Genomic DNA, 25165 nt, shown 5'->3' with positions numbered 1-25165 from the left:
GGGAAAACAGAAGCTCCTTACCTACCTTCTCAATACCATTCATATTTTAACATACTTTTATCATTTCCTCTTATTATTTTTCCAATTACCCTTTGTCCAAACAAAATATCCAAATAAAAGATAAATCCATTTCAACTATCATCCTAGAGCTTGCAACCTACTTTCTCCCAATGTATTGAAAGCATTTTAAAAAAAATAATAATAGAAATTTATTTGAAGTGCATTAGAAACTATAGATCTGATTATCCTCTCACATCAGTTTAAACCAAAGACATCATTGCAGTTATACTAATGAAAAACCCGTATGAGTCAGAGGAGACTCATACTCCAGAAGATGAGAAGATGCACTAATGTATATATCGTTATGGCAAGCTTTGTGTTCCTATTTTTGGTCAAAAAAATGACAACAACAAATGTAAATCTTCAGAGTATAGAACATATATGGCAGATCCCCAGTGAAAGTCAGGAACACTCTCTGAATTGCTCATTTTGATGACTGCTTTCCATACACATTATGAATAATCTCACTGATTATGATACATCAAAGCTACCTATTTAGGATGTTTACTAATAGTGACTTTCCATGTTTTAAATCTGAATATTTGTACACACAGAAAGTGAAATGAAATATATTTAAAGCACAGAATAAATTGATTGAACACTTGTATAAAAAAATAAATCATGGCACTGATTTAGGAGTATTTTAAATGGGTTTCTTTATACTCTGATGAATGTCATATTTTCCTTCCCAGGATTTGATTGATTTTGTTTTCACTGCTGTGAAACCAAAAATGCCGGTTTTAGAATGCATGTACATCAAACAAGCTATTGACCTCCTACAGGTAGATATGACATCAGGCTATCTCTCTGCTATTTTGTTATTTGTGCCTGGATATTGTTTGTAGGCAGTGGTTACACATTGTGTTCTTTTTACAGGGTTTATTGGCAGATAGAAATGAGAAGCAGCCCAGCCAGGAGCATATAGCTCGCTTGTTTGTTTTTGCTATAATGTGGTCCGTAGGAGCTCTTCTGGAATTGGATGACAGAGTGAAAATGGAACTATTCTTGCAGAATCATTCTGCAATACTGGAACTTCCAGCTGTGAATGGAGAAGAAACCATGTTTGAGTTTGGTATTAGTGATTGTGGTCAGTGGGAGCACTGGTCAAAGAGGGTTTGTATGCTAGTTCTTTTTTATGAGTAAGCCTGATAAATATATTTGACAAGAGAAACATTGTTTTTCACTAATTAAAACTTATAATTTAGTTTGGAAAATTATGCCACAAATATTCTGAGAAAGAGATTGAGAACAGACAATGGAAATAGTTTTGAGAGTGAAACAGAAAAAAAATCTGTTTTAGTTTTCTCTAGTGCCTGTCCCCATAATATAATTAAGTTCCCCCAGCAAAGCCCAAAGTAGTCTATAAAATAGATAATGGGGGGAGAGGGAGTGAAAATACTCCATCAGTCTTGCATCCTTCAGGAAAGCATGGCAGCCTACTGACTAAATACTAGTGAACACTCTGCTTTCAAGAAAAAAGGCTTTCCAAATAGACAGTTTATTTTTTCGTGTGTGTTCACATACAGTGCTCTTACGGTTCTGAAGAAAATGTTTAATGTATTGTATATATTATTTCTATTTCAGGTACCTGAATATGTTTATCCTAAAGATTCAGTGCCAGAATATACTTCCATCCTAGTTCCAAATGTAGACAATGTCCGAACAGATTTTCTAATGGACACTATTATGAAGCAGGGGAAAGCTGTTCTACTTATTGGAGAGCAGGGAACAGCAAAAACAGTTATGATTAAGGTACATAAAACAAAAAAAAAATCCTCCCATCTTTATACCACAGCATTAGTACAAAAATAATTGACCTGGTCACATGTGTTAAAAATGGGTAGGTTAGAAAATATTACTAAACACCCATCTCATGATATTACAGCAATACCCATTGAAACATTTTGCCCAGTACACACAAATTGTAGTTCAGAAAGGAAACACAATAGCTATTTAACATTTTGCTAGTCATGATCACAAGACCATGACGTAATTGTTAGGGAAATAATCTTTTTCAGGTGCTCTCTTCTGAGTTCTCATAAGAAGCCAGATTAGAGAGCTTGCTAACATACTGCTTTTGGCTAGAGGATCTCTTGTGTCCCTACCCATGCTCTCTCTGTGGCATATGCATGAACTAACTTTTTGACCCTTTATCCTAACATTATTTGTCCACATTGCAAAGGCGTGCTTCAGAAGCTAGGAAGGACAGAGATAAAAACTTCTTTCTTCACTTGGAAATTTTTCAGCGGTCAAGTCTAATATTTCTTATCTGCCCTCTTCATTTGCTAATAGAAAACCACTTATTCTTTTCTCCAGGGGAGATGCTAGAAGCATTACTCTTAAAGTACCCAATATTTTTTTAATTTATAAAATGCTCCTAGTTAGTCTCATGGTTCATGTACAAAATGTAATAACTTACTTACTACATAAGAACCAAAGTACAAAAGAAAAGATCTACTCCTAAATTATAGATTAAGCACCAGTGCACTCTCTAGCTATTCTGCTTCCCCTGGAATGTGCATTTTACGACCCACTTCAAAGTGGTTTGTACTGACGTCAGTAGCAATTAATACTACTCTTTCAAGTTCAGCTGTTGGTGCCACCATGTGTCCACTTCTGTTCCTGGCACCGGCTGGGAAAACTATTTTAGCAGCACAAAGGGGAGTGGTAAGGATGGTGGTCCTGATATTCTACATACTGGAATTCAGCCGGATGCTAGCCATCTCCAGCCTTCAGCTGCCACTCCCCTCCCAAAAAATACTTAGAACCTATTTCCAGTTGTTACTTACCTCTTATCCATTCTAAACAGAAAAAGAATATCTCTTCACACAGGGAGGCATAATTTTAAAAAGCACCAATATCCGTTCAGTTTCATTTCAGAGTAAGGATTGCAGCAAACTGCCTCTCCAAGTAGTCGTCCTCCTCCTCCTTTACTTTACTCATTACCTGCATCTTACAGAAAGGAATTCCTTGTGGTCAGGAATTGCCAAATATATGCAACTGCTTTCATAAAAAACAAAACAAAAATCCCCAGGCACCTTTTTAAAATGGAAAATTTCAGGAGTTAAACTGAAAATTTGGAAAAGTTTTGAGTGTGTGAATAGAGGGTAACTGATATAATGGAGATTGGTTTCCAGCCTTTACTATAGTGGTTGCTACTGGGAGTTTGCAGAGCAGAAGGCTTCATTTACAATGGTGTAATATAGTGAAGAACCAGGTCCAGAATCCGGTTAATAATCTGACATTGAGAGTTCCTGTACTACAGGTGTTGGAAATGATGCCACTTTTCAACAATATGACTTCTGCAAACACATCTCAGAAGGCCCATTTAAGTCAAAACTTTTTATTCCAGATATATCTGAGCATTAATTATTTGAACTATGATTATTCTCACTATGTGAAGATTTAGAAATATTGTACTAAACAAAATGAGACAAGATTTTTTTGAATTGTTCTTGCATTTGTAATGTTATACAAGCTATTACTAATGCCATAAGAAGAGGGATGGGCAGTGAAATGCACCAGTTAACCAGCTGCCTGTGGTGTTCTTCAAATATCCCAACTATGGGTGCCTGAGGAACACCATCTTCTTGTGTCTTTCTCAGAAAAAGTGCTTCTAAAAAGTCAGCACTTCTGAAAGGGAAATTCTGGTATTGGCCAGTCAACAAAATCAAGAGCCTACTGTTGCGTGTCAAAATATCTTTTTTGAGGATGGAAAATATTTTCCTTTCTGATGTAGCTGATTTTCTTTGAGGTCTCTCACTAGTTCTGCTGTAGATCACGTAGCTATAAAATTGGACTAACAGTAATACAGAGCTCTAAATACTCATTGCTCTGAGGTTCTGAAATTGGAGAATTTCCAATCAACTCTGTTATAAATGTAAGAATTTAAATTATGGTTGGTATCTTCATCATTATAAGCAAAGTGAATTTTTAAAAATATTTAGTTAAAAACAATTGTAGTTTTTAAAGTTTTTAAATGTTTTTAACGCAGCATATGTAGAAATGTATCTTTTTAAACAAAATATTAGAAAACCGTTTTCTCCTTAATGTACCTGCCTTGACTTCATTTGACTTTAAGGTTGTGAATTTTGCCCTTGTTTCAGTTGGTGATGTTACAAATACCTAAAGCAGTGCAAAGAGTTGAACCACCTTGGCTGCTTAAGGTTATCATCAATAGTAGCAGAAATAACATGAGTCTGTGAACCCAGGTCTTTGCAGGTAAAAAGCTTTCAGACCTTAACAAAGATTCTCTGCATTATCAGGAAAAGAGAACTATCAGTCCCTTTCATGTGCCTGATTCTCATTTACACTACTGCCCCTTTACCTTCAGAGAAAAGACGAGTTTAAGATGTATTTGCATTATGTCAACAGTTACAACATATGTTTACTTGTTGCAACAATTGAAGACATCTGTTAAAACTCTATAAACTTTAATACTATTCAATGATTAAAAGGTTTTTTGAATTTCAGGTTATAGACTCATAATGTTTGTCTTAAATAAACTTTTGTTAATATTTTAAACTAAATAGTAAGGCCAAGATTCTTAAAAGTTGCCATTGATTTGGTTGCTTCCATCCATGAGTGCCCAATGTGAAATACTGTATGTCTAATTTTTCAGAGGTGCTGAGCCTCAGTGTCTTTCATTGACTTCATCTAGAATTGTGGGTGCTCTGCATTCTGAATTACATAAAACATATGTTTATTTTATAGGGTTATACCAGCAAATATGATCCTGAACTTCACCTGACAAAGTGTTTAAACTTCTCTTCTGCCACTCTGCCAAATATGTTCCAAAAGAGTATAGAAAGCTACATAGATAAAAGAATGGGCACTACCTATGGGCCTCCAGCAGGAAAGAAAATGACCATATTTATTGATGACATCAACATGCCTGTGATTAATGAATGGGGTGATCAGGTGAAAAAAGATTAGTATTAAGTAAAGAGTGAATATGAATACTTCATATATATGTGAAGGAGAAGCCAACTTGAGTCAGTGGTGTTTTTAAGACTTTGCAAATATTTTAAGGAGAACTGAAAATACATATTTCTTGCTGCGCGTGTTTGCAATAAATACTAGGCCATGTCAACGATGGGGCATTCTCCCTAAAATTCTGCACCATTTGTAGCTATGGTACCATGGTCCAACAGTGTTTTATGAACTGTATCTGCAGACCTATTCTGAACAGCATTAGACAACAAAGTGCTTAAATGCCATTGGCCGTCCAGAGTACTGTTAATACTAGCGTTCCTACCATTGCTACTGATGATTGTGAAGAATCAGGCATAACAAAAGTGCTAAATATTAGAGGGAAAATAGCATAGCATAGACACATCCTTGTGATCTATTGGATTATAAATACCTCCATGCTACTTTTCCTCATAATTGATGAGAAATTGTCAGAATAAAGTGGTCAAAGCTAGCATCAAGCCATTTGGTAACTATTGTAGGTTTCAGGCCTTTCATCCCAGTTACCTGTAGTATTTGTGGTGCTTATGAACTGGCTGTACTGAAACCATTGGTAAGTACAGCAATAGTTTCTATTTTCTACTGAAACAACTGTGCTTATCTGGATAGGAAAAGGGAACATGAGAATCCAAGAAGCAATCAAAGCATCTTTTCCTCCTGATCAATCCAGATTAAAAGTGCAGTTATCACTAGCTGGCTAATTTAGACAGACAGCCCTAGGTGCCTAGATATTAATATGAGTTTTCAAAAATTAATAAATGAATATTCTTCTTCGAGTGCTTGCTCATGTCCATTCCATTATAGGTGTGTGTGCATCTCTGTGCAGGGTTACTGAAACTTTTTTCCCTTTAGCAGTACCCGTAGGGCCGGCTCCGGCGCCCCTTGGAGCCCCGCGCACATGCCATGGTATATGAGGCACTGACGGCCCTATGCCCCCTCAGTTTCTTCTTTCTGCCTTTGATGGTTGCTGGAACTGCTACGACTTACATCGCAAGTGTTCTCAATCCCTTTTGTTCTCCTTAATTGCTTGTTGTTTGTCTTAGTTAGGTAGATTAGTCCGTAAGTGTTGTTAATAGTAGTAGTTAGTCACTAGGATAGTCCTGGCTAGGACTTTGCCAGGAGCGGGGCATGCCCCAGTCACCGGGCTTCAAATCTTATGCCTTTTGTGGGAAGGCCCTTTCACTGAGTGACCCCCATGATAGTTGCCTAAAGTGCCTAGGTAAGCTCATTGTAAGGAAAAATGCAAGATTTGTAAGGCTAACAGACCTCGAACCCAAAAAGACAGAGAGATCTGCTTGAAAGGAGGCAGCATTCAGACCAGCCATGGAACCAACCTGTTCTACCTTGGTACCGAGCGTGGAATTGGTGCAGACCTCGCCTTTGCACTGGACTTCGAGGAAGAAGCAGTGAAAGCAGCACACAGAGCGAGACCTTTCTCCTGCACTGTCCAAGAAAGTGGGGTCGAGCACCAGGCCACACAAAGATCAGACAATGGAGACTCACTTGCCACTGCCAGAGCCTATGTCTCCAACCAGAGAGCCACCCCTGACTCCTGGGAGTGGGAGGGCATCTCTGCACTTGCCGGCGCTGTCAACACCAGAGGTGTTTCATGCAACATGGACCTATTTGGCCTTGCCCACGCCACCTTCGCCCAGAGAGAAGGTGCCGGTGTCGCAGCGGAAACATGTGTTGGGACCCCCTGGTTAGCTTAGGCAATCCCCAGAGCCTAGGGGATGATCTCCAACAGCCCGGTCGCTCCGAGTGGAAGGGTTGACATGGTGCCACTCCCCAAGAAGTCGCTCCAGGTCACGGTTGCCAGAGCACCCCACATTGGCGGGGGATGGGGTGAGGTTGCTCTCTCGGCACTGACCGTGGTCCCCTCATTCCAGGAGGCAGCGTCTGTCTGGGTCGCCTGCAAGAGGCCGCTCCCCAGAAGAAAGTCGGTACCATTCCTGCTTCCTGGCACCGAGGAGTTCGCCTGCACCGGCATGGTGCTGAACCCAGTCACCAGAGGTAGACTCAACACCGAGGGAGAAGCGGCACTGTAAGTCATCTGGACATTCCAGTTCAAAGTCGGAGCATGATTCCCTGCGTTGGCATTGGTCGTGGCACTGGCACTGCGACTCGTCGTCATCACGATCGATGACACCGAGAGGTCGTTCTCCAGAGTGCTGGAGCACCCACAGATCGGGTCATCGCTCCCCCTCCGCTCGGCACCGTACAACAGGTGCCTCCAATGCAGCCCCACCATGGTCATCTGACAGTGAGTCGGTGTCCTCTCGAGAGGATGGCCACCAGGAGAGTCGTTGCTGCCAGCAAAAGATGCCGGACCACCCCTCTGCTCAGGCAGCCCCAGGATGGCCTCAGGGGCAGTGGCCACCACAATGGTCATATTGGGGACATTGAGGGTTTCCGGTGGGGCCAGGTCCGCAGTCGTTCAGGTCGTCTGGGGTGCAGTCCACACCACTGGTGCTGGAGAAGGGCCATCATTTGGCCTCTGATGACAATTTGGATCCCCAAGAAGGGACCTCCGTTGGGGCCCTCATCAGTGGGAAGGGATGCCACCACCAACTGCGCCCTTCCAGTCCTCCTCTTCTTCCCCAGATGAGGCAGTCAACCAGGGATCTTTGGCACCCTTGAGTGATTTCAGAGCGCATCAAGAGTTCCTCAAGAAGAAGGCTTCCAACTTGGGGTTGGAGGTGGAGGAGCTGAAGGAGGTGTCAGATCGTCTCTTTAATGTTCTGGCATCGGCTGCTGCAGCTTGCGTTGCCCTCCCCGTGCATGAGGGGGTATTAAAGACAGTGAAGGCCTGGTGTCAGACCCCGTCATTAGTGGCTCCAACCTCTAAGAGGACCGAGAAGAAATATTATGTCTCAGTCAAAGGATTTGAGTAGCTTTTCACCCACCCCTCTCTCAGTACCCTGGTGGTAGATGCTGCCAACCAACGGGATAGGAAGGGACAGCCCAGTCCCACGCCTAAAAATAAAGACAGCAAGAAATTGGACCTGTTCGGGAGAAAGGTTTATTCGATGGCAAGCCTGCAGTTTCAAATTGCCAATCAGTAGGCTCTCCTGGGCAGGTACAATCTCAATCTCTTGGACTCTCTAAAGCACTTTGTGGATGCTTTGCCCCAGGACTGGGAGCTGGACTTTAGCACCATCCTGGAGGAGGGTATTACGATGGCCAGAGCAGCACTGCAGGCATCTTCAGACGCAGCAGACTTGGCGGGCAGAGCCATGGCCTCTGCCATCTGCATGGACAGATGCTCGTGGCTGCAATCCTCAGGTCTGACCCAGGAGGTCCAACTGTCCATGCAGGACCTCCCCTTCAATGGGTCGGCCTTGTTTTTGGACCAGACAAATGTGAAGTTGCATGATCTGAAAGACTCAAGGGCCACGCTCTGCTCCTTAAGTCTTTATACACCCCAGGCCTCTAGGTGCTAGTTCCATCCTCAGGACCAGCAACAGCAGAGATACCAGCCACAGTGGTTCACACCCTACAGACAAAGGGACAGAAATAGGGAGTGTAGGAGATGTCGACCAACTCCAGGGTCCTCCTCAGCCCCACAGCAATGGCGATCCGGTAATCAGGGGCAATCATTACCTTGGCAAGGAGGGTCTCCAAGATAAGGGCGCTGACCTTGGAACCTCCTTATACTGTGTTCTATAAAGACAAAGTTCAGTTGCGGCCACACCCAACCTTCCTGCCTAAAGTGGTTTCCCAATTTCATTATAACCAAGATATTTTTCTCCCCATGTTTTTTCCCAAATCACATGGTTTGGAGGAGGAGAGGAGGTGGCACACGCTAAATGTTAGACAGGCGTTAGCATTCTACATCGAGCGCACAAGACTTTTCCAGAGATCTACACAGCTCTTCGTCGCGGTGGCTGTTTGGATGAAAGTCTTACCTGTTTCCAACCAGTGCATCTCATCATGGATAACTTCCTGCATCAAGCTGTGCTATGAGCAGGTGAAGGTGCCACTTTCAGGGATAATTACAGCCCACTCAACCAGAGCTCAAGCTTCGTCCACAGCCTTCCTAGCGAGAGTGCCTGTGCAAGACATCTGCAGGGCTGCCACCTGGTCAACTGTACATACCTTCACATCCCACTACACCATCGTCCAGCAGGCATGGGATGACATGGACTTCGGCAGAGTGGTGCTGCAAGCAGCTCATCCATAAATCTGGCCCACCTCCAAGGTATTGCTTGTGAGTCACCTATATTGGAATGGACATGAGCAAGCACTTGAAGAAGAAAAGATGGTTACTTACCAGTTACGTAACTGTTGTCCTTCAAGATGTATTGCTCATGTCCATTCCATGACCCACCAACTGTCCCTGCTGTTGGAGTTGGCGGCAAGAAGGAACTGGGGGGGCGTAGAGCCGACAGCACCTCATGTACCATGGCATGTGCGTGGGCTCCAGGGGGCACCCTAGCTGGCCCTACGGGTACTGCTAAAGGAAAAAAATTCTGGTAACCATGCATGGAGGGTGCACACACCTATAATGGAATGGACATGAGCAACACATCTCGAAGAACAACAGTTAAAAGGTAAGTAACCATTTTTTTATGTACCTGCCCTTTCTGAAAGTCTATCAATGTAATCACTTATCAACTGGGCCACAAACATCCTGGCTGAGCCTGTACCTCTGAATTTGTAACTCCGTGAGCCCCAGCCAGGTCCTGCAAATCTTGTAGACCTGGTTTGGAAAGTAAAGACTCTCTCGCTTTCCTGCTTCCTTTTCCTCTGGAAGTAGAGGTTATTCATCAGGGACTATTCCCTATCTTTCCCCTTCCCATCCTAAACCTGTGTTCTATCATGTCTCCCCCTCTCCTCCCATCCATCCCCCCAAACCAGTCTCTCTAACTTCCCAAAGCACCTATCTAACCATCCCCACTTGCAGAACTAACCATTTCCACTCACTCATCAAGTGTCTGTTCCAGTCACTGTATGAATGCTTCTCTCTCTCTGTCCCTTCTTGGGCTTCCTGTCCCAGCTGATGCCTTTAGTACATGGCGGCACACTCAGTAGCAAATGCAAAGCTGATTCTGAACCCATCTGTGCCTCCTGAGTTAGGTGTGAGCTCACCATGCCTAAACTGGAGGTGCTTAAGTTTTCCTAGGCACCTCCCTTCTCCCAGGCCACCCGTATCATCTTGCATTGTGAAAATCATAGTCGGTCGCCTGAATCCTTGGTTATAACTACAATACATACAATTCTGGTGCAGTCAACCCTGTGCACCTGGAGCTCCTGGTCTCAATTACCTGTATAAAAATTTCTGAGGTGCCTGGAAAAATAGTATGTGTTAGTTAAAGTTTTAAAAGATATGTTAGGTAACTTGACAAGTAATTAGTTACATCTGCCAGACTGGACCAGAACATTTGAAATAACGTGTATGTTTTCTTTTGTTGCTTTCCTGAATGATATTCTATAAACAATGCTATTTATTACAAAGTACTTTTCTTTGTCTTTTGCCTGCTCATTTATTGTATTGACTATTTGGATTCAGATGCACTGTCAAGAAATAATACTTGATTATTCCCTTTATTTTTCTGTAAGATCACCAATGAAATTGTAAGGCAGCTGATGGAGCAGAAAGGTTTCTACAATTTGGAAAAGCCAGGAGAATTCACTAATGTGGTTGACATCCAGTTTGTAGCTGCCATGATTCACCCGGGAGGAGGTCGAAATGACATTCCTCAGCGCCTGAAACGTCAATTTACTGTTTATAACTGCACCCTACCTTCCAATTCGTCTATTGACAAAATATTCCGAACAGTAGCTGAAGGCTATTTTTGTGTGCAGAGAGGCTTCCCAGAAGAAATATGTAAACTGGCATCATCATTAGTACCCACAACTAGAAAAGTCTGGCAAGCAACTAAAGTAAAGGTAAAAAATGTGACTGTTGTTAACAAGTCTATACCTGCTCCATGAAATGCAAAGATAGGAGAATTATTCCTTCTTTTATTGTAGCACAGTACCTGTGGAATTTCTGCTGTAATGATGATCTGTATCCACAGAATCTGTTGTCTGTTGGAAAACGTGTTGGTGACAATGATTCTGATGGGATGATATTATCATGCTATTTTATGTTATATTGTGGTAGCCCTTGGCCACTACCCAGGTGGTACCCCATTGTACTAGGTGCTTGACAAACATACATAGTTAATGCAAGTCCCTGCTTCAGAGAGCTTACATTCTAATTGACAAGAAATTGCAGGTGGAAGAAATAAACAAGTAGGACAGGATGCGGAATGTGGGAACAGAGTAACAAAAAATAATAGGATCTCAGTGATTCTTAGCTGATCATAAGCAATAGTCACAACTTGCCATCTGCCTAGCTGTAATCAAATTGCATCTGCATTTCTGTGGTAATGATAGGAGACATGACCAAGTAATTCACAATGAATAATTTATCATACAGATTTTGCCTTTTTTCAGTTCATGAGTTGCCTGCAAATAGATTATGAAATTTTTGAATGTATTTATTTGAAATCTTCATGAATTTCTACAGCAAATAATTATAGGTTTGCAGATTGTCTGCAAATGGTTAATTGTGAATATGCAAAATCCATGCTGTGCTGGCTAGCTGCTTGTGTCACATGGTGGTGTTTCTGTCCCCTACTTGGATGATGAGCTTAACTAACATGCACAGTGGGAACTGCAGATTTTACAATATAGTATGTAATTTAAAATTCATTTTTGGAAAATACTAACATTTAAAATATTTTTTCTCAAGTTTTTATGCTAATGAAGCGTGAGTGCTCAAATGTTCACAGAAATTGAATATGAAAAGACCACAAACCCAGTTGAATCACAAATGATTTTTGAATTTGAACAAGTATTCACAGCCAACTCTAGTTGTCTTAGTCTTCCATTAAGGGTTGTGACCATGACTTGAGGCCTGGAGAATGAGGTGTGTGGAAAGGGGCTGAGGAATTGTACATATTATCTGGGCCTCAGCAGAGACACAGAGGAACAGCTAGTCAAAAATAGCGAACAATTTATTCAACAATACAGCCCTTTTTTTGTCAGTGAATTGTCTTAGAAGAAAATTGTAATTTTTAGAGTTTTGTTCATTGTTCAAAATTGCCGAACACATAGATTTTACAAACATCTTTCAGTTACAGATTGTTGGTAATCTGTTTGCAGTGAGTAGTCAGTCAGTTATTTGGTGTTCAGGATTTGATATTTGAGATCTGTGACTAATCGCCTAAGTCATATGAAATTTGTTTGCTCTTTGATTGGCTGACCAAATTATGAACTACTCCACTTCCACCTGAATTAATTTAATTAATCACAAAACTAATTTCATATTCTACTAGTTATAGTTAATATTAGTTAACAGCCTGAAATTTGCTTCTTGTGAACATTCATTTGACTAAAACTGCACTCATACGAATGTTGATGAGAAGCAGACAAAATAGGGAGTGTGTATCTCTGAAGTGGGATAAAGTGGTTGTAAATACTTTTCCCCACTATTTAACCAGCTCTCCACAGAGGGAACTGTGCCCCAGGAGGGGAAAAAAAGGGTATTTGTGAACTATTAGAACTCTAAATTTGCTAAATATAAAACATAAAGGCTAAAGATGCCCTCTTACACCCGATGTCTTTGGAAGAAGATGGAAAGGGGTTACTTTGGTTTTAAAGTTTTTTGTTTAAAGAACCCCTATCACCTTTCATCTTCTGTTATGCTGGTTTTCCTCCTCCATATCCTCCCTTGTTTCCTCCTCCTTCTTACTCCATTTTCCTTCAACTTCCTCTACTCATGCCTGTGAACAGAACAAGTGTTCTAAAAAAAAAATTAAAAGAGAGAGACAGAATCAGGGGAAGAGGGAGGAGAGGGGCTAGGGGCCAAGGACTGCAGCTCTTTTTAGTGAGGCCTTTCATTCTGTGGTTGGCTGAGCTATCCTTACTGCACTTCATTCCTCATTATTGTGGCTTTGAAGATTTCTGGAGAAGTTGATGTACCACACATAAGTAATTTAGGAGCTGATCAGCACCCTAATCTTGTTTTCTTTCATATGTTAACTGCACCTCATGCATGGATTTCTGCCTTTAGTATAAAATTAATTTTGAAGTTGAGTAAAAATCTCAGTGTTCATTTAATACCACATGGATAATAGTTAAAGAACCATTTCAGTGTTTCTTATGAATTGTGACATTCTTTTGTAGATGTTACCAACTCCAGCTAAATTTCATTACATCTTTAATTTACGAGATCTCAGTCGTATTTGGCAAGGAATTCTTACAGTTTCTGCTGAAGTCTGCCAGAACACCAGTGTTTTGGTAGCCCTCTTCCAGCATGAATGCAGTCGTGTTATTGCAGATAGGCTCATCAACCAAAATGACAAAGACTGGTTTGAAGATATGATGAAAAAGGTAGGGTAAATGATGTTCAGTATTCACTTTGAAGGGGGCTCACAAAAAACATCATGATGATGGTAATATACCATGTTTTTTTGTAGATTGCTTCTGAAGATCATGATCAAGACTTACTAGGAAAGGAACCCGAAGAATTATACTTTGTGGATTTTTTGCGTGATGCCCCAGAGGCTACTGGGGATGAACCTGATGATGTAGAGCTAGAAGCTCCTAAAATGTATGAGTCTATTCTGTCCTTTGATAAGTTGGCTGAAAGATTACAGATGTTTTTGCAGCAGTACAATGAAACTATCAGAGGAACACATATGGACTTAGTGTTTTTCAAGGTATTTGTTTCTCTGATTGAGTTTAAAAATAGTTATTATCGAAAGTGTCCCAATATACAGCCCTTCCTTTGTAGATTTCTCTTTATTTAATGATGCATGGATTTTATATGGTCGTGCCAAGACTGTCATTGAAGTTTGACCAAACTTGTCAATTCTGTGTTCTCTGAAGAACTCCTGTATCTCTTACAAACAAGCCACATAGGATGCTATTTATGCCACCACGCTCTGCTGCTGCCTCTGCTCACACTAATTATTCCGACACTTTCCAACTCGCAATCTTTTCCTTCTTCCTGCCTTGAAACTCCAAAGCAAAAGCTTGTTGCATCCACTGAGGACATCTCTTCACTAATTTTCTCCACCCTCCTCCCCATTGAGGCTATCCCTCCTAAAAGATCCCTAGATCCCATTTTCTTCAAAAACACTTCTTCCTATCTTGGTGTTGCAGAGTTACAGACCAGTTTTTGATTTTATCAGCACACATCAGCACATGGCAAGGGATGGGCCTGTTTCACTGGGGCTTAGTGCATGGTTTTGAATTGAATTCAAGTGTGATCAGATTAACAGAAAGGCTTGTTCTATTTATTGCTGTCGCCATTCAGGGTATAAATAACATACTTCAATAGTACTTGAATACCCCGTGCTCTTTTCCTTTTCTTATTTAGACAAACTGATGTTTAAAGAGGTTGTAAATACTCTCCTTAGAAACCAGTCCATAGGAGCCTCAATAGGCTTTCCCTTGCCCCTTCTTTACCCCCAGGGTCACAGGTCCCCCTAGCTCCCCTGAGTTCAGGCACTACACATGACATGCTCTTGTGGAAGCATGCAATGGGGATGCTCTTTCAGGACCGGATCTGCTGCCCATTGCAGTAAATGAGAGCCTTTCCATTGATTTCAGTGGGCACTAGATTGGGCTCTGACTGGACAGCAGGTAAGGATCTGGCCCTGAATGAAGGCAGTCACTAACTGGTGACTTTCTATGTGAAGATGATAGACAATATTTTTTATCTTTACCTCATTTTAACAATGTTTTCTTTATGCAGGACGCAATGATCCATTTGGTTAAAATATCCCGAATTATCCGTACTCCACAAGGAAATGCCTTGTTGGTTGGTGTGGGTGGATCTGGAAAACAGAGCCTGACCAGATTAGCATCATATATTGCTGGATATCAAAGCTTTCAGATTACTCTAACAAGGTAACACAATGCTATATACACAGATGTTGATATATTGGTTCCTTAATCTGTTATGTAGATTACCCATTCACAATTAATTTAAAATAAAACAAAACCTTTCAAGCATTTCATTCCTAATTGTTAACTACATTTTTCAGCCAAAAGTGCACATTGAGATGCACATTTGGCAGATGGCAAAACTGGGTAGATGTTCTGCTGCCTTTATAATACACAGTGATACATTAAAAACTTTTGGCATAAAGCCTTTCTTTTTCCTTTAAGTGATTCTGGCCCTCTGTGTTCCCCTATAAAATCCTATTTAAATCCTGTTTAAAAAATCTCTCATTTTAAAATGATCATATTGAATACCTTATTAGGTCTCTCTATGCAGTATCGCCAGTAAGTAAACACTTTGAGAGAAAATCTTGCAACTGAGAAGATGCTGAAAGCTGTACCCCAGGGAAAGGGGGAAAAAGGCATATCAAGCCCTTCAAACATCTCAGAAAGGTAGAAAAGGAAGAGATAGCAGGAGGGAGATGGGTAGACCAAAAGAAAGCAAGCAAGCAGAGAAATAGGTTCAAGTCAGCCCAGAATTTAGCTCTCTATCTGCAGGATTCTACTCACATCAATGTGCTGAATAAAATATTTCAGAAACTTTCAGGAATGGATAAATATTGATCAGTATAACACAAATTACTGTAATAACCATAGTCACTAAATGTAAACTAAACTGATAGATAGCCTCAGGTGAATAGCTATAGGGTAATGTTAATATTGTGAGAGAACTGCAGTAGAACTTAGAAACGTTTTCTGTGTAATTGATTTAACTTTGGATCAAAGGTTTCTCATGAAGTGCCTAAGAATTAGTTATGTGGCTATTACAAGTATTATCTACTACTTTTTGAAGGCATCTTAGAAACAAAATGATCATTTCAAAGATGAGCACCTGATAAAGGAAAGGGGAAAATATTAATTTCATCTTCCATTGTTAAACATACAATGGATGAAAATGCCAGCTTGTTAATTATGGGTGTGATATTGAACCATCTGAAATCCATAGCAAAATGACCATTGACTCCTTTGAACAACATTTTTACACATTGGACCTGTGAACAGCTGAGTCCCTCTTCCGTTGTCAGTTGAGCACTTAGCCCTGAGGTGGTATCCAGACTCTCTCCTTTCTGGAGTTTGGCATAATTGTTTACTCAAAATGAACAACACAACATAAACCTCAACCTAAGATTCCACTTTAAGCTTGAATGTTCCTAGGGCTTTCCTTTATAGATCCTCTCAGTTCTCACTCTCAGTGGCCTTAAAAGACAATCCCACATACTTTATATCTTGATTAGAGGGAATTGGACCCATTTTCCACTATGACTCAGCAGTAATTACCCTGAATCTTAATGAAGAACTTTAGCACCTAAGACTTAAGTGACTCATCAGTGCAGTCCTACGTTCCTAGACAGGGTCTTAGTCTTGCCACCCTATTAGAGGGTGCAATCTCATTGATTTCAGTGCATTTGCTCCAGATCATGCCAGTGCTGAGTTTGTCCAAATGTTGTAAGAAAAACTAACATAATGCCATAGGTTGTGTTTGTGAAAGGAGATATGTCAATTAATTTCATATTTATACATTTTTACCTAACTGAGATTGAGCCATAAAATATGAAATTGTTTCCTGAAATAATCTATGTATTTTGTTCTGTCCTTCTTTAACCCTTTCCTACCTTAGAACATATGGCACCAATAACCTTATGGATGACCTGAAAATTCTGTACCGCACTGCTGGACAGAAAGGGCAGGGTATTACCTTTATATTCACAGACAATGAAATCAGAGATGAGTCTTTTCTTGAGTACATGAACAATGTTCTGGCTTCAGGTGAGGTTTCCAATCTTTTTGCACGAGATGAAATCGATGAAATAACACAAGACCTGATATCTGTGATGAAGAAAGAGTACCCAAGACGTTCACCTAGTAGTGAAAATCTCTATGACTACTTTCTTACTCGAGTTCGCAACAATTTGCATGTGGTTCTTTGCTTTTCTCCTGTTGGGGAAAAATTCAGAACTCGTGCACTAAAGTTTCCAGGTTTGATTTCAGGATGTACTATGGACTGGTTCCAGCGCTGGCCTAAAGATGCTCTGGTAGCTGTTGCACAGCATTTTTTAGCTTCCTACAGAATTGAATGCACAGATGAAGTAAAAAAAAGTGTTGTTAATACTATGGGAACATTTCAAGATCTTGTAGCTGAAAAATGCGTTGAGTACTTTGAACGATACAGGCGTCAAACATTTGTGACTCCAAAATCTTATCTGTCCTTCATCAGTGGCTACAAAACCATCTACAGAGAGAAATTTGCTGGTGTTGGAAATTTATCTGACCGCATGAAAACAGGTACAGTATACCTTTTTTTAGAAAAATATGTATATATATAATATATGTAAGAATAAACAAGTTCCATTCCTGCTCTGAATGCAAAAGTCAACTCACCCTTAACTGTAGAATCCAGTGTCACAACTGGTGCCTCCACTTTATATTGTGTGTGTGTGTGTGTGTATGTAATTATTCCTTTGTGGTACAAAATTTTGTTTTATGTACAACTCTAAAATTCACATATTTACTTTTTAAATATAATAAGTAGTTGTAATTCTGAAATGTTTGCATTTTCAATCCAGTTCATAAGTAAGGATTCTGTCCCTTTTAGTACACTGCTTTAGTTATTATTTATACAACACACTTAATGTGTGAGCAAGTTTCCAGAATATATCAGAAGCACTATCCTTTAACAAAGTATTTGCATGGACAGCGCAAAGGTAAAGGAATAGGAGAACAAAAGGACTACATTAATGAGATCACATGGTTGTTTCTATTGGTGATATATATTTAAATTTGTTATTATCAATATTTTATTTGGGATGGGGTTTGTTGGCATATAAAGGAGAGGTTTGATGGTCGGGGAGGACATGAGGATATGAGAGCAGAAGGGCAAGAAAGGGGATATGGAAGGCAGAAGGATGGAGGAGAAGGGAGTGAGTGAATGATGAAAAGCTTGGGAAAGAGAGACTGGAGAAGCCCCCGGCACTGCCATTTTGCTCACTCCTACTGCCCTTTGTGCTTCCTGGTGGTTCTGCTGCATTTTAGCTTTTCTGCAGTTGTGCATGTGGGCAAGATTTCACCCTATAGTCTAGATCAATGTAAGTCTCTAGTCCTGCTCCCATTGCTGCAGATAAAAAACGGAATGGGACAAGGATTAGTCCAAAATGAATAATCTCTTTTTGTATATAACATTCCACTCTCAGATCTTGCACAGCTTGACATATCCTTTAGATCTCTCAAAATGCTGAACATGTCAGAGACAATTATTATTTCTGAAAGTTTTTTCTGCTGTATGAGGAACTAATGGTTTTGATACCATTAAAACCTATGTTGCAAAATTAACATTTTTACACCACTGTAGCATGCCATTAATAGTTACTCTTTTATACAAAGAATTTGAGTCACAGCATTTCAAAAATTATCCTGTTTGTATAGATTTAAATTAAATGAGCTCATTTCCATCAACAAGCCAGCTACCATAATTTATTTTCAGTTATGTTGTTGTACAGTGTGCTTATAAAACACTTGGAATTTTTGCTTCATTAGCTTTGTATGTTTTGTACACTAAAGTGAATCCTAAATTGTATTAATTAACAGATAAAAAACACTTTGTTCCCTTTAAGTTAAAACTGCTAATGTGAGTGTATGCCAAGGAATGGTATTGCTAAAAAAAACAAATTATGCATTTTAAAAGTACTGAAATTAACAACCAAAGGAAGGTAGGTAAATATTCAAATACATTCATAATAATCTCTTAAATAAATGTAAAATTTCTAAAACCAAGGTAAAATCTTCCCAAAGTTCCTGATCAGCATTCATCCTAAAAATCTGTACCTATCCATTCTATCTTATAGACATTTCCAGTATGGGCTACAAACTCTCACAATCACCCAAGGGTTTACAGACCCAACCACAGACCATCCTCCAGTTTACTCACCAATTATTAGCCAGACACCCACTATCTTACCATCCACATGCAGACCAGAGACTCACTTCTCCCACCCATGCAGGCAACCCACTGTGATCAAGACAAGAAACATCACATTTCCCCAGTCCACTATTGCATAATGAGGCAAAAAACCCAATCTGCTTTATCCACCCTTTTGGTGCAGACTGGAAATCTCTTTACAGCTTTCCTGTCCATCATCCTCTCATAACTCATTCCCACGTCCAGATAAAGACCACAGGCCAACTCTTCAGTTGGTGTAAATCTGCCTAGCTCCAAAGAGGTCAGTGGCGATATGTTTATTTACAGTAACTCAGGATCTGGACTACACAACAACCTTCAGCCAACCCATGCAGCCTGCATACCTCAGAGTAGCATATTTAATCAGATCAGTCAAGTACATTACGCAGTTACCCCAGAGGAGAGTAGGGAGTTGGCCCATCTGCAGAATGTACCCAATTTTCATATGCAGTCAATGATTTCACCAATTTCTGAAGTTGGGGGTTGGCTAGGGCCTTGATCCTGCAGTGTGCTGAGCGCCCTCAGTTCCCATGAGAGTCAGCTGGAGAAGAGGGTGTTCAGAACCTCACAAGAATGTTCAGTACCTTAAAGGAATGCTGAGCAGAATTGAGCTATGCAAACATACCTCTATAGATGGCTGGTGAATGGCTACACAGATGCAGAGTTGTCCTTGTTTGGAGAGCGTGCAAGGTAATGGTTTACACATGTACATTTATTTGTGAGGATTTTTTATACATGTAAATTTTTTTGTCTGTTTCTTTCATTATGTGTTAAAAATATGGAACCAGTTCAGAGCTCTGGAGAGCTACTGTCTGTCTCTGTTTCCCACATAATGCTGAGCTTAGGAGCTCAACATGGTCCTCTGCATCTCCTGAGTTCCCCAAGTCTCCAGGCCTCTCTGCTTTGCCCTGTTCTGTGGCATTTAGGAGCTATCTACAGAGTTCCTGTTTCTCCTGGTCTCAAATGGATTTATAAGGTGCCTGTTGGGTCTTATGACATTTATAAAAGTGCACATCACAATACTAAATTTTAACAAATTTTGAAAATCTCTCATCCTGTTTCTTAGTTAATATTAAACTAAATATCTGTTATCCTGAATGAGTACCATTTCGTAATTTGGTCTGATAGTTTTAAGGAATTAAAAACATCTGTAAAAATAAAATAAATTTCTTAAATTAGTCATCCAAATCCATATTTAGGAACCTGAGTAAGTGACCCAGAGCATGATTCTGATATCCCTTACTCCAGTGAAAATCAGGAGTAACTCTAGAGAAATAACTGAAGTTACACAGGTGTAAAACAGATGTACAATAAGTGAGATCAGACATCAGGCCACTTACTCAGAGTCCTAAATATGGGTTTGGATGACTGATTATAGGCACTGAAGTTTGACTATTTAGGTTTACATCTCACTTTTTCCTGATGCATAAATATACTGTTGTAATTTGTTTTAAACAGGTCTTGCAAAACTGATGGAAGCAGAGATTTCAGTAAACCAACTATCCAAAGAACTGGCAGTAAAAGAAAGAGACTTGGCTGTTGCTTCTAAAAAAGCTGATGGTGTTTTACTGGAAGTGACTATGAAAGCCCAGGCTGCTGAAAAGGTGAAAATGCAGGTCCAAAAGGTGAAAGACAAAGCCCAAGCCATTGTGGATGAAATTGCCATTGATAAAGCAGCAGCTGAGGAGAAGCTTGAAGCTGCAAGACCTGCAATGGAAGAAGCAGAGGCAGCACTACAGGTCAGAATTGAATTGATACAATAAAAATGCCTACAGATAACAAGAGCAATGATCATTATGTGTGGAACCTATAGAATGTAATTATGTTTGTCCATCTTCAGCAAGTCAAATCAGAATGCTGAAAATGCATAAAGTGACCAGATCCAGTTGCCATATTAATTGTGAGTGAGATACAATGTCCGTAGAGTGCATTTGAGTCAGCCAGACACCTTAGACTAAACACAATCACATGCTACCTCTTGGGTTAGATTGAGCCTAGCTCAGGAAAGGTGCCATGGGATGAGATTTAAAAGGCTGTTTCCTTCTAAGCAGAGGCCAGTTGCAATCTCAGTCTTAGTCTTCTGACTTGCAAACTCCCAAGGCCTCTGGCACTGGACTGCTAACCACTGAACAGAAACCCTAAAGGGGCAGGGAGCAGACAAGTAAAGATGGGCAATGCCACCTCCGTCATCAGGCAGCAGAGTTGGACAACAGGGGAGAGTGCACAGTGTAGCAGATGCTTCTTTTGTGCGCGTTCCCTCTGCACACTTTGGCCTGATTACTCAATACGTTGCACTATGGGTAGGCTGCTGGGTCAATATAAAGTGAATTGTACCCATTCTACACTTCTGGCATATAGTCCATGGAAAGAGCAATCTGTTTTCCTTTGTAGGGCAGGGAGAGTGTCAGATAGCCGAGGGTCTGGCTAGGGCTGGAGCAGGAGCAGGAACAGGCATATAAACTGGAGCAGGAGGCTGGGGGAGTCTGTCAGAACTACCAGGCAGTTGGGAATTCTCCCTGCAAGGTAGCAATGTCCTAGAGTGTCTCCTTCCATTAGGAACCTATATATCTGCCTTGGGCTCTTGCTTGTGGATTGGCCCCGTAGGTAATTGCCTCCGATGACTCACCAGCTCAGGCTAGGATGACTCATCACAGAGAGCTGCCCTCATGGAGCATGTCTGTGTAGGCTCAGACTTTAAAAGTCACTCAGGACTAGAGCTGCTTGGGAATTTCCCATCGGAAAGATTTGCTGATGGAAAACGCAGTTTCTGCAAAATCAAAATTTTAAAAATTTAGATTTCGTCAAAAATATTTCATTTTCCATTTGGAAAATAAAAATGTTTAGTTTCAGGTCAGTTCGACCTGTATCAGATATTTCGTTTTGCTGAACTGACGTGAAATGTATTAAGATTAATTAATTCAGGGATTACAATGCTCTAGCAAGCCCCTGCTGCAGACGAGAGAGCGAACAGAAGGGAATAGGGAGGTAGGCTGCAAGGCTTACACCTTCAGCTCCTCCCCTTGCACAAAGGATGTCTTTTCTTCACTTGTGCATTTATGAAGTTAAAACTATTGGAGAATCAGGTCACCAGAACTGCCGGCAAAACTGCAGCTGTAGTGCTCACTTTATATATACTACTTTTAAACAAGTTAATTGTGTCTATCTCAGGCATAGCACCTCCTCCTCTTCTCCACTATCCATCACTAAGCCACAATCTTGCCCTTTACGTTTAGATATAAAAAGCTAAAAACATAACACTATATTTTTAATTTTAGTTAGATTGCATTGGATTTGAAGAGACGTTGGTCCCTGATGGAGATATTCGTTAATTCTCATACTCTTCAGTGTGGGAAGGGTGGATGATTAAATAGGAGGGTCATTTTCTTCTGTAATTTTTCAGACTATTAAACCTGCTGACATTGCTACTGTTCGCAAACTGGGTAAACCGCCTCACTTGATAATGCGGATCATGGATTGTGTGCTACTTCTGTTCCAAAGAAAAATTGATTCTGTGACAGTTGACCCAGAACGAACATGTGTGAAGCCATCATGGACTGAAGCTCTGAAGCTAATGAATAATTCAGGATTTCTTAGCATGCTTCTTACTTTCCAGAAGGTAAAAAAAATAAATTACATCATCATTCCTCATAACAACCCCTATAGATCCACATGAGCATGCCCTTTGGTTTATATTATGTCTAATTCATAGTAGTTGTAGTTCAAACATTGACCTTATTAAAGCTGCTTTTGTGCTTTTTATAGTTCATAGCTTTTTTCTGCTTTTTATATTTGTACCGAACTTACATTTAATGATGTAAGAAAGCTCATTTTCTTTTTCACTGGCCATTTCTTTTGTAGTCCCTTCTGCTGAAGAGAACTGGATGGCTCAGGGGCCTAGCAAGAGGGTTGTGCTTGTAGGCACAAGTGTCCCAAGCAGTGGGTCAAACCCTGAGGTTTGACTCTTGTTTGATTCAGTTCTTACTCAGGCAAACTCCTATTCTTTAATGGAACTTTGCCTAAAAAAGAATGGATTGAAACTTGAGTAAGGATTGTTGGATCTGGATTACTATTTCTGAAACAGGCCACAACATCCTTATGTTACCAGGCCTGTTTGCATACATGCATGTAAGATCTTGTCTACGCTGGAGAAATTTATCATTCTAAGAACTATTTGATCATTCTAAAAAAACCTGTGAAATGCTTCACATCTGCAACAAAAGTGTTCCAAATGGTCTGCATGTGTTTCAGAAACCATTCTGATTACACTTGCTTTCAGCAGGAATTAAGAACTGGTTCACTCTTAACTGTTTCATTTTGAACCATTTTAGTTCAATGTGGATAAAGGTTTCTGGCGTCCTAGCACAAATTGTTCACATAGTCCTTCCATGACTGTGCACTGCTCAGATCCCTGCACTTCATTTTCTGCATTCCACTGCACAGAGTTCAACTTGCTGGAAGCCACTTACTTATAGAAATATCTCTGCACACGCAATGAAAGTCTGCTGTGTGAACTATTTCAAGAGCAGACAACTTCTACTAGCGACAGATCTGCAAGAACTTCTTCATAACTCTCATCTCACAACAATGTACCAAAGAAGAAAATTTATATGCATGCTCCCAGCTGGTCAGAGGCCAACATTTGGGTCTTGATTGTAGCGTGAGAGATCTAGGAGCAGCAAGGCAGCATGTGAGAAAAAATATTCAGGTATATAACTGGATGTCTAAGTGACTTTTTGAGCTTGGTGTAAATCAGAGAAGCAGTTGACGGCAGTAAAAATTAAAATCCCGAAAGTCCAATATAAGAACGATAATCACAGCTACTGTTGGTCTGGGTCTGGGCAGAAAATCTGCCCTTTTTTACAAGGCCTTAATTGGATTCTGAGGTCTCACCCTCCAGCTAACCTGAGGTGCTGTTGGACACAAGTGAAATGCCAGGTGAGGTGATTTTCTGGGGAAAGGACTGCCTCAGGGAGCTGGGAAGACCCATATGCTGAGGAGCCAGGCCTGGAGCTGTGGAGATCACAGAATCTATTTGAGGAGAACCAGGATCCTGACACAACTGCGGACTTAGTACTTTAACCAAGGTTTCTGAAATGGTGCTGAATACATTTAAATTAATTTCAGCGCTGGTTCAGATGCACACTTGGTGGATGCCTGTTGTCAGTAAGGGATACTTTTAGTAGTTCAGATAAGGTTTGAAAGTGCGTGGAGCTCCACTATCCTTTCATCATCAGTAGTGGTCCCTCTCTCTTGAAACATATTGGCAGGTCAGCCTGAGGAAACTTGAACTACACCTGTTCTACTTCAAGTGATTGCTCATATCCATCCAAGTTGGAGAGAGTGCAGCGGAGGGCAACCAAAATGATTAGGGGCTGGAGCACAGGACTTATGAGGAGAGGCTGAGGGAACTGGGCTTGTTTAGTCTGCAAAAGAGAAGAGTGAGGGGGATTTGATAGCGGCCTTTAACTACCTGAAAGGGGGTTCCAGGGAGGATGGGGCTAGGCTGTTCTCGGTGGTGGCAGATGACCGAACAAGGAGCAACGGTCTCAAGTTGCAGGGCGGGAGGTCTAAGTTGGACATTAGGAAAAAGTTTTTTACTAGGAGGGTGGTGAAGCACTGGAATGGGTTACCTAGGGAGGTGGTGGAATCTCCATCCTTAGAGGTTTTTAAGGTGAGGCTTGACAAAGCCCTGGTTGGGATGATATAGCTGAGGTTAGTCCTGCTTTGAGCAGGGGGTTGGACTAGATGACCTCCTGAGGTCCCTTCCAACTCTAATATTCTATGATTCTATGATTCCAATATAGGTGAGTGCGCATCCCGTGCATTGGTTCCCGGAACCTTTTTCCCCTTAGCAAGCCCCGTAGGGCTGTCTCATGCGCCCCCTGGAGTGCCGCGCTCATGCTGTGGTATATGAGGCACCGCCGGTCCTGCGGGCCCTCAGTTCCTTCTTTCCGCCCGTGACGGTTGCTGGAACATCTGCCTCTTGCTCAGCAAGTAGCTTTCCCATTGTTCTACCATTGTTTGTTAGACATAAGTAGCTGTTAAGTATAGTAATTAAGTTTGCATAGTTGTTAGTGTTAAGTGTAGTTAGATTAGATAGATAGCCCTCAGGGGCTTAAGGTTGGGCCATGCCTGACTCAACCGGCTTCAAATCCTGTGCTGCGCGTGGCAAGGCATTCC

General features: G+C 40.9%; 1 protein-coding gene across 1 annotated transcript in view; it reads left to right on the top strand.

Moving 5' to 3' along the window:
• LOC137167668 (dynein axonemal heavy chain 5-like) overlaps nt 1-25165 on the top strand; it is a 243129-nt gene that overhangs the window by 128668 nt on the left and 89296 nt on the right. The window contains exons 49-59 of the mRNA XM_067569914.1: nt 753-842; nt 937-1173; nt 1645-1812; nt 4774-4980; nt 10594-10923; nt 13210-13416; nt 13503-13745; nt 14786-14940; nt 16652-17316; nt 20444-20724; nt 22386-22601. Coding sequence (XP_067426015.1) covers nt 753-842; nt 937-1173; nt 1645-1812; nt 4774-4980; nt 10594-10923; nt 13210-13416; nt 13503-13745; nt 14786-14940; nt 16652-17316; nt 20444-20724; nt 22386-22601 — 2799 coding nt within the window. The remainder of the gene's footprint in view (nt 1-752; nt 843-936; nt 1174-1644; nt 1813-4773; nt 4981-10593; nt 10924-13209; nt 13417-13502; nt 13746-14785; nt 14941-16651; nt 17317-20443; nt 20725-22385; nt 22602-25165) is intronic.

Source organism: Emydura macquarii, unplaced genomic scaffold (genome assembly GCF_026122565.2).
Source record: "Emydura macquarii macquarii isolate MOO-44397 ecotype Brisbane River unplaced genomic scaffold, CSIRO-AGI_Emac_v2 contig_2948, whole genome shotgun sequence".
NCBI lineage: Eukaryota > Metazoa > Chordata > Testudines > Chelidae > Emydura > Emydura macquarii.
Note: the sequence above shows the minus strand (reverse complement) of the source record. Positions and strands in the feature narration are given on the sequence as shown.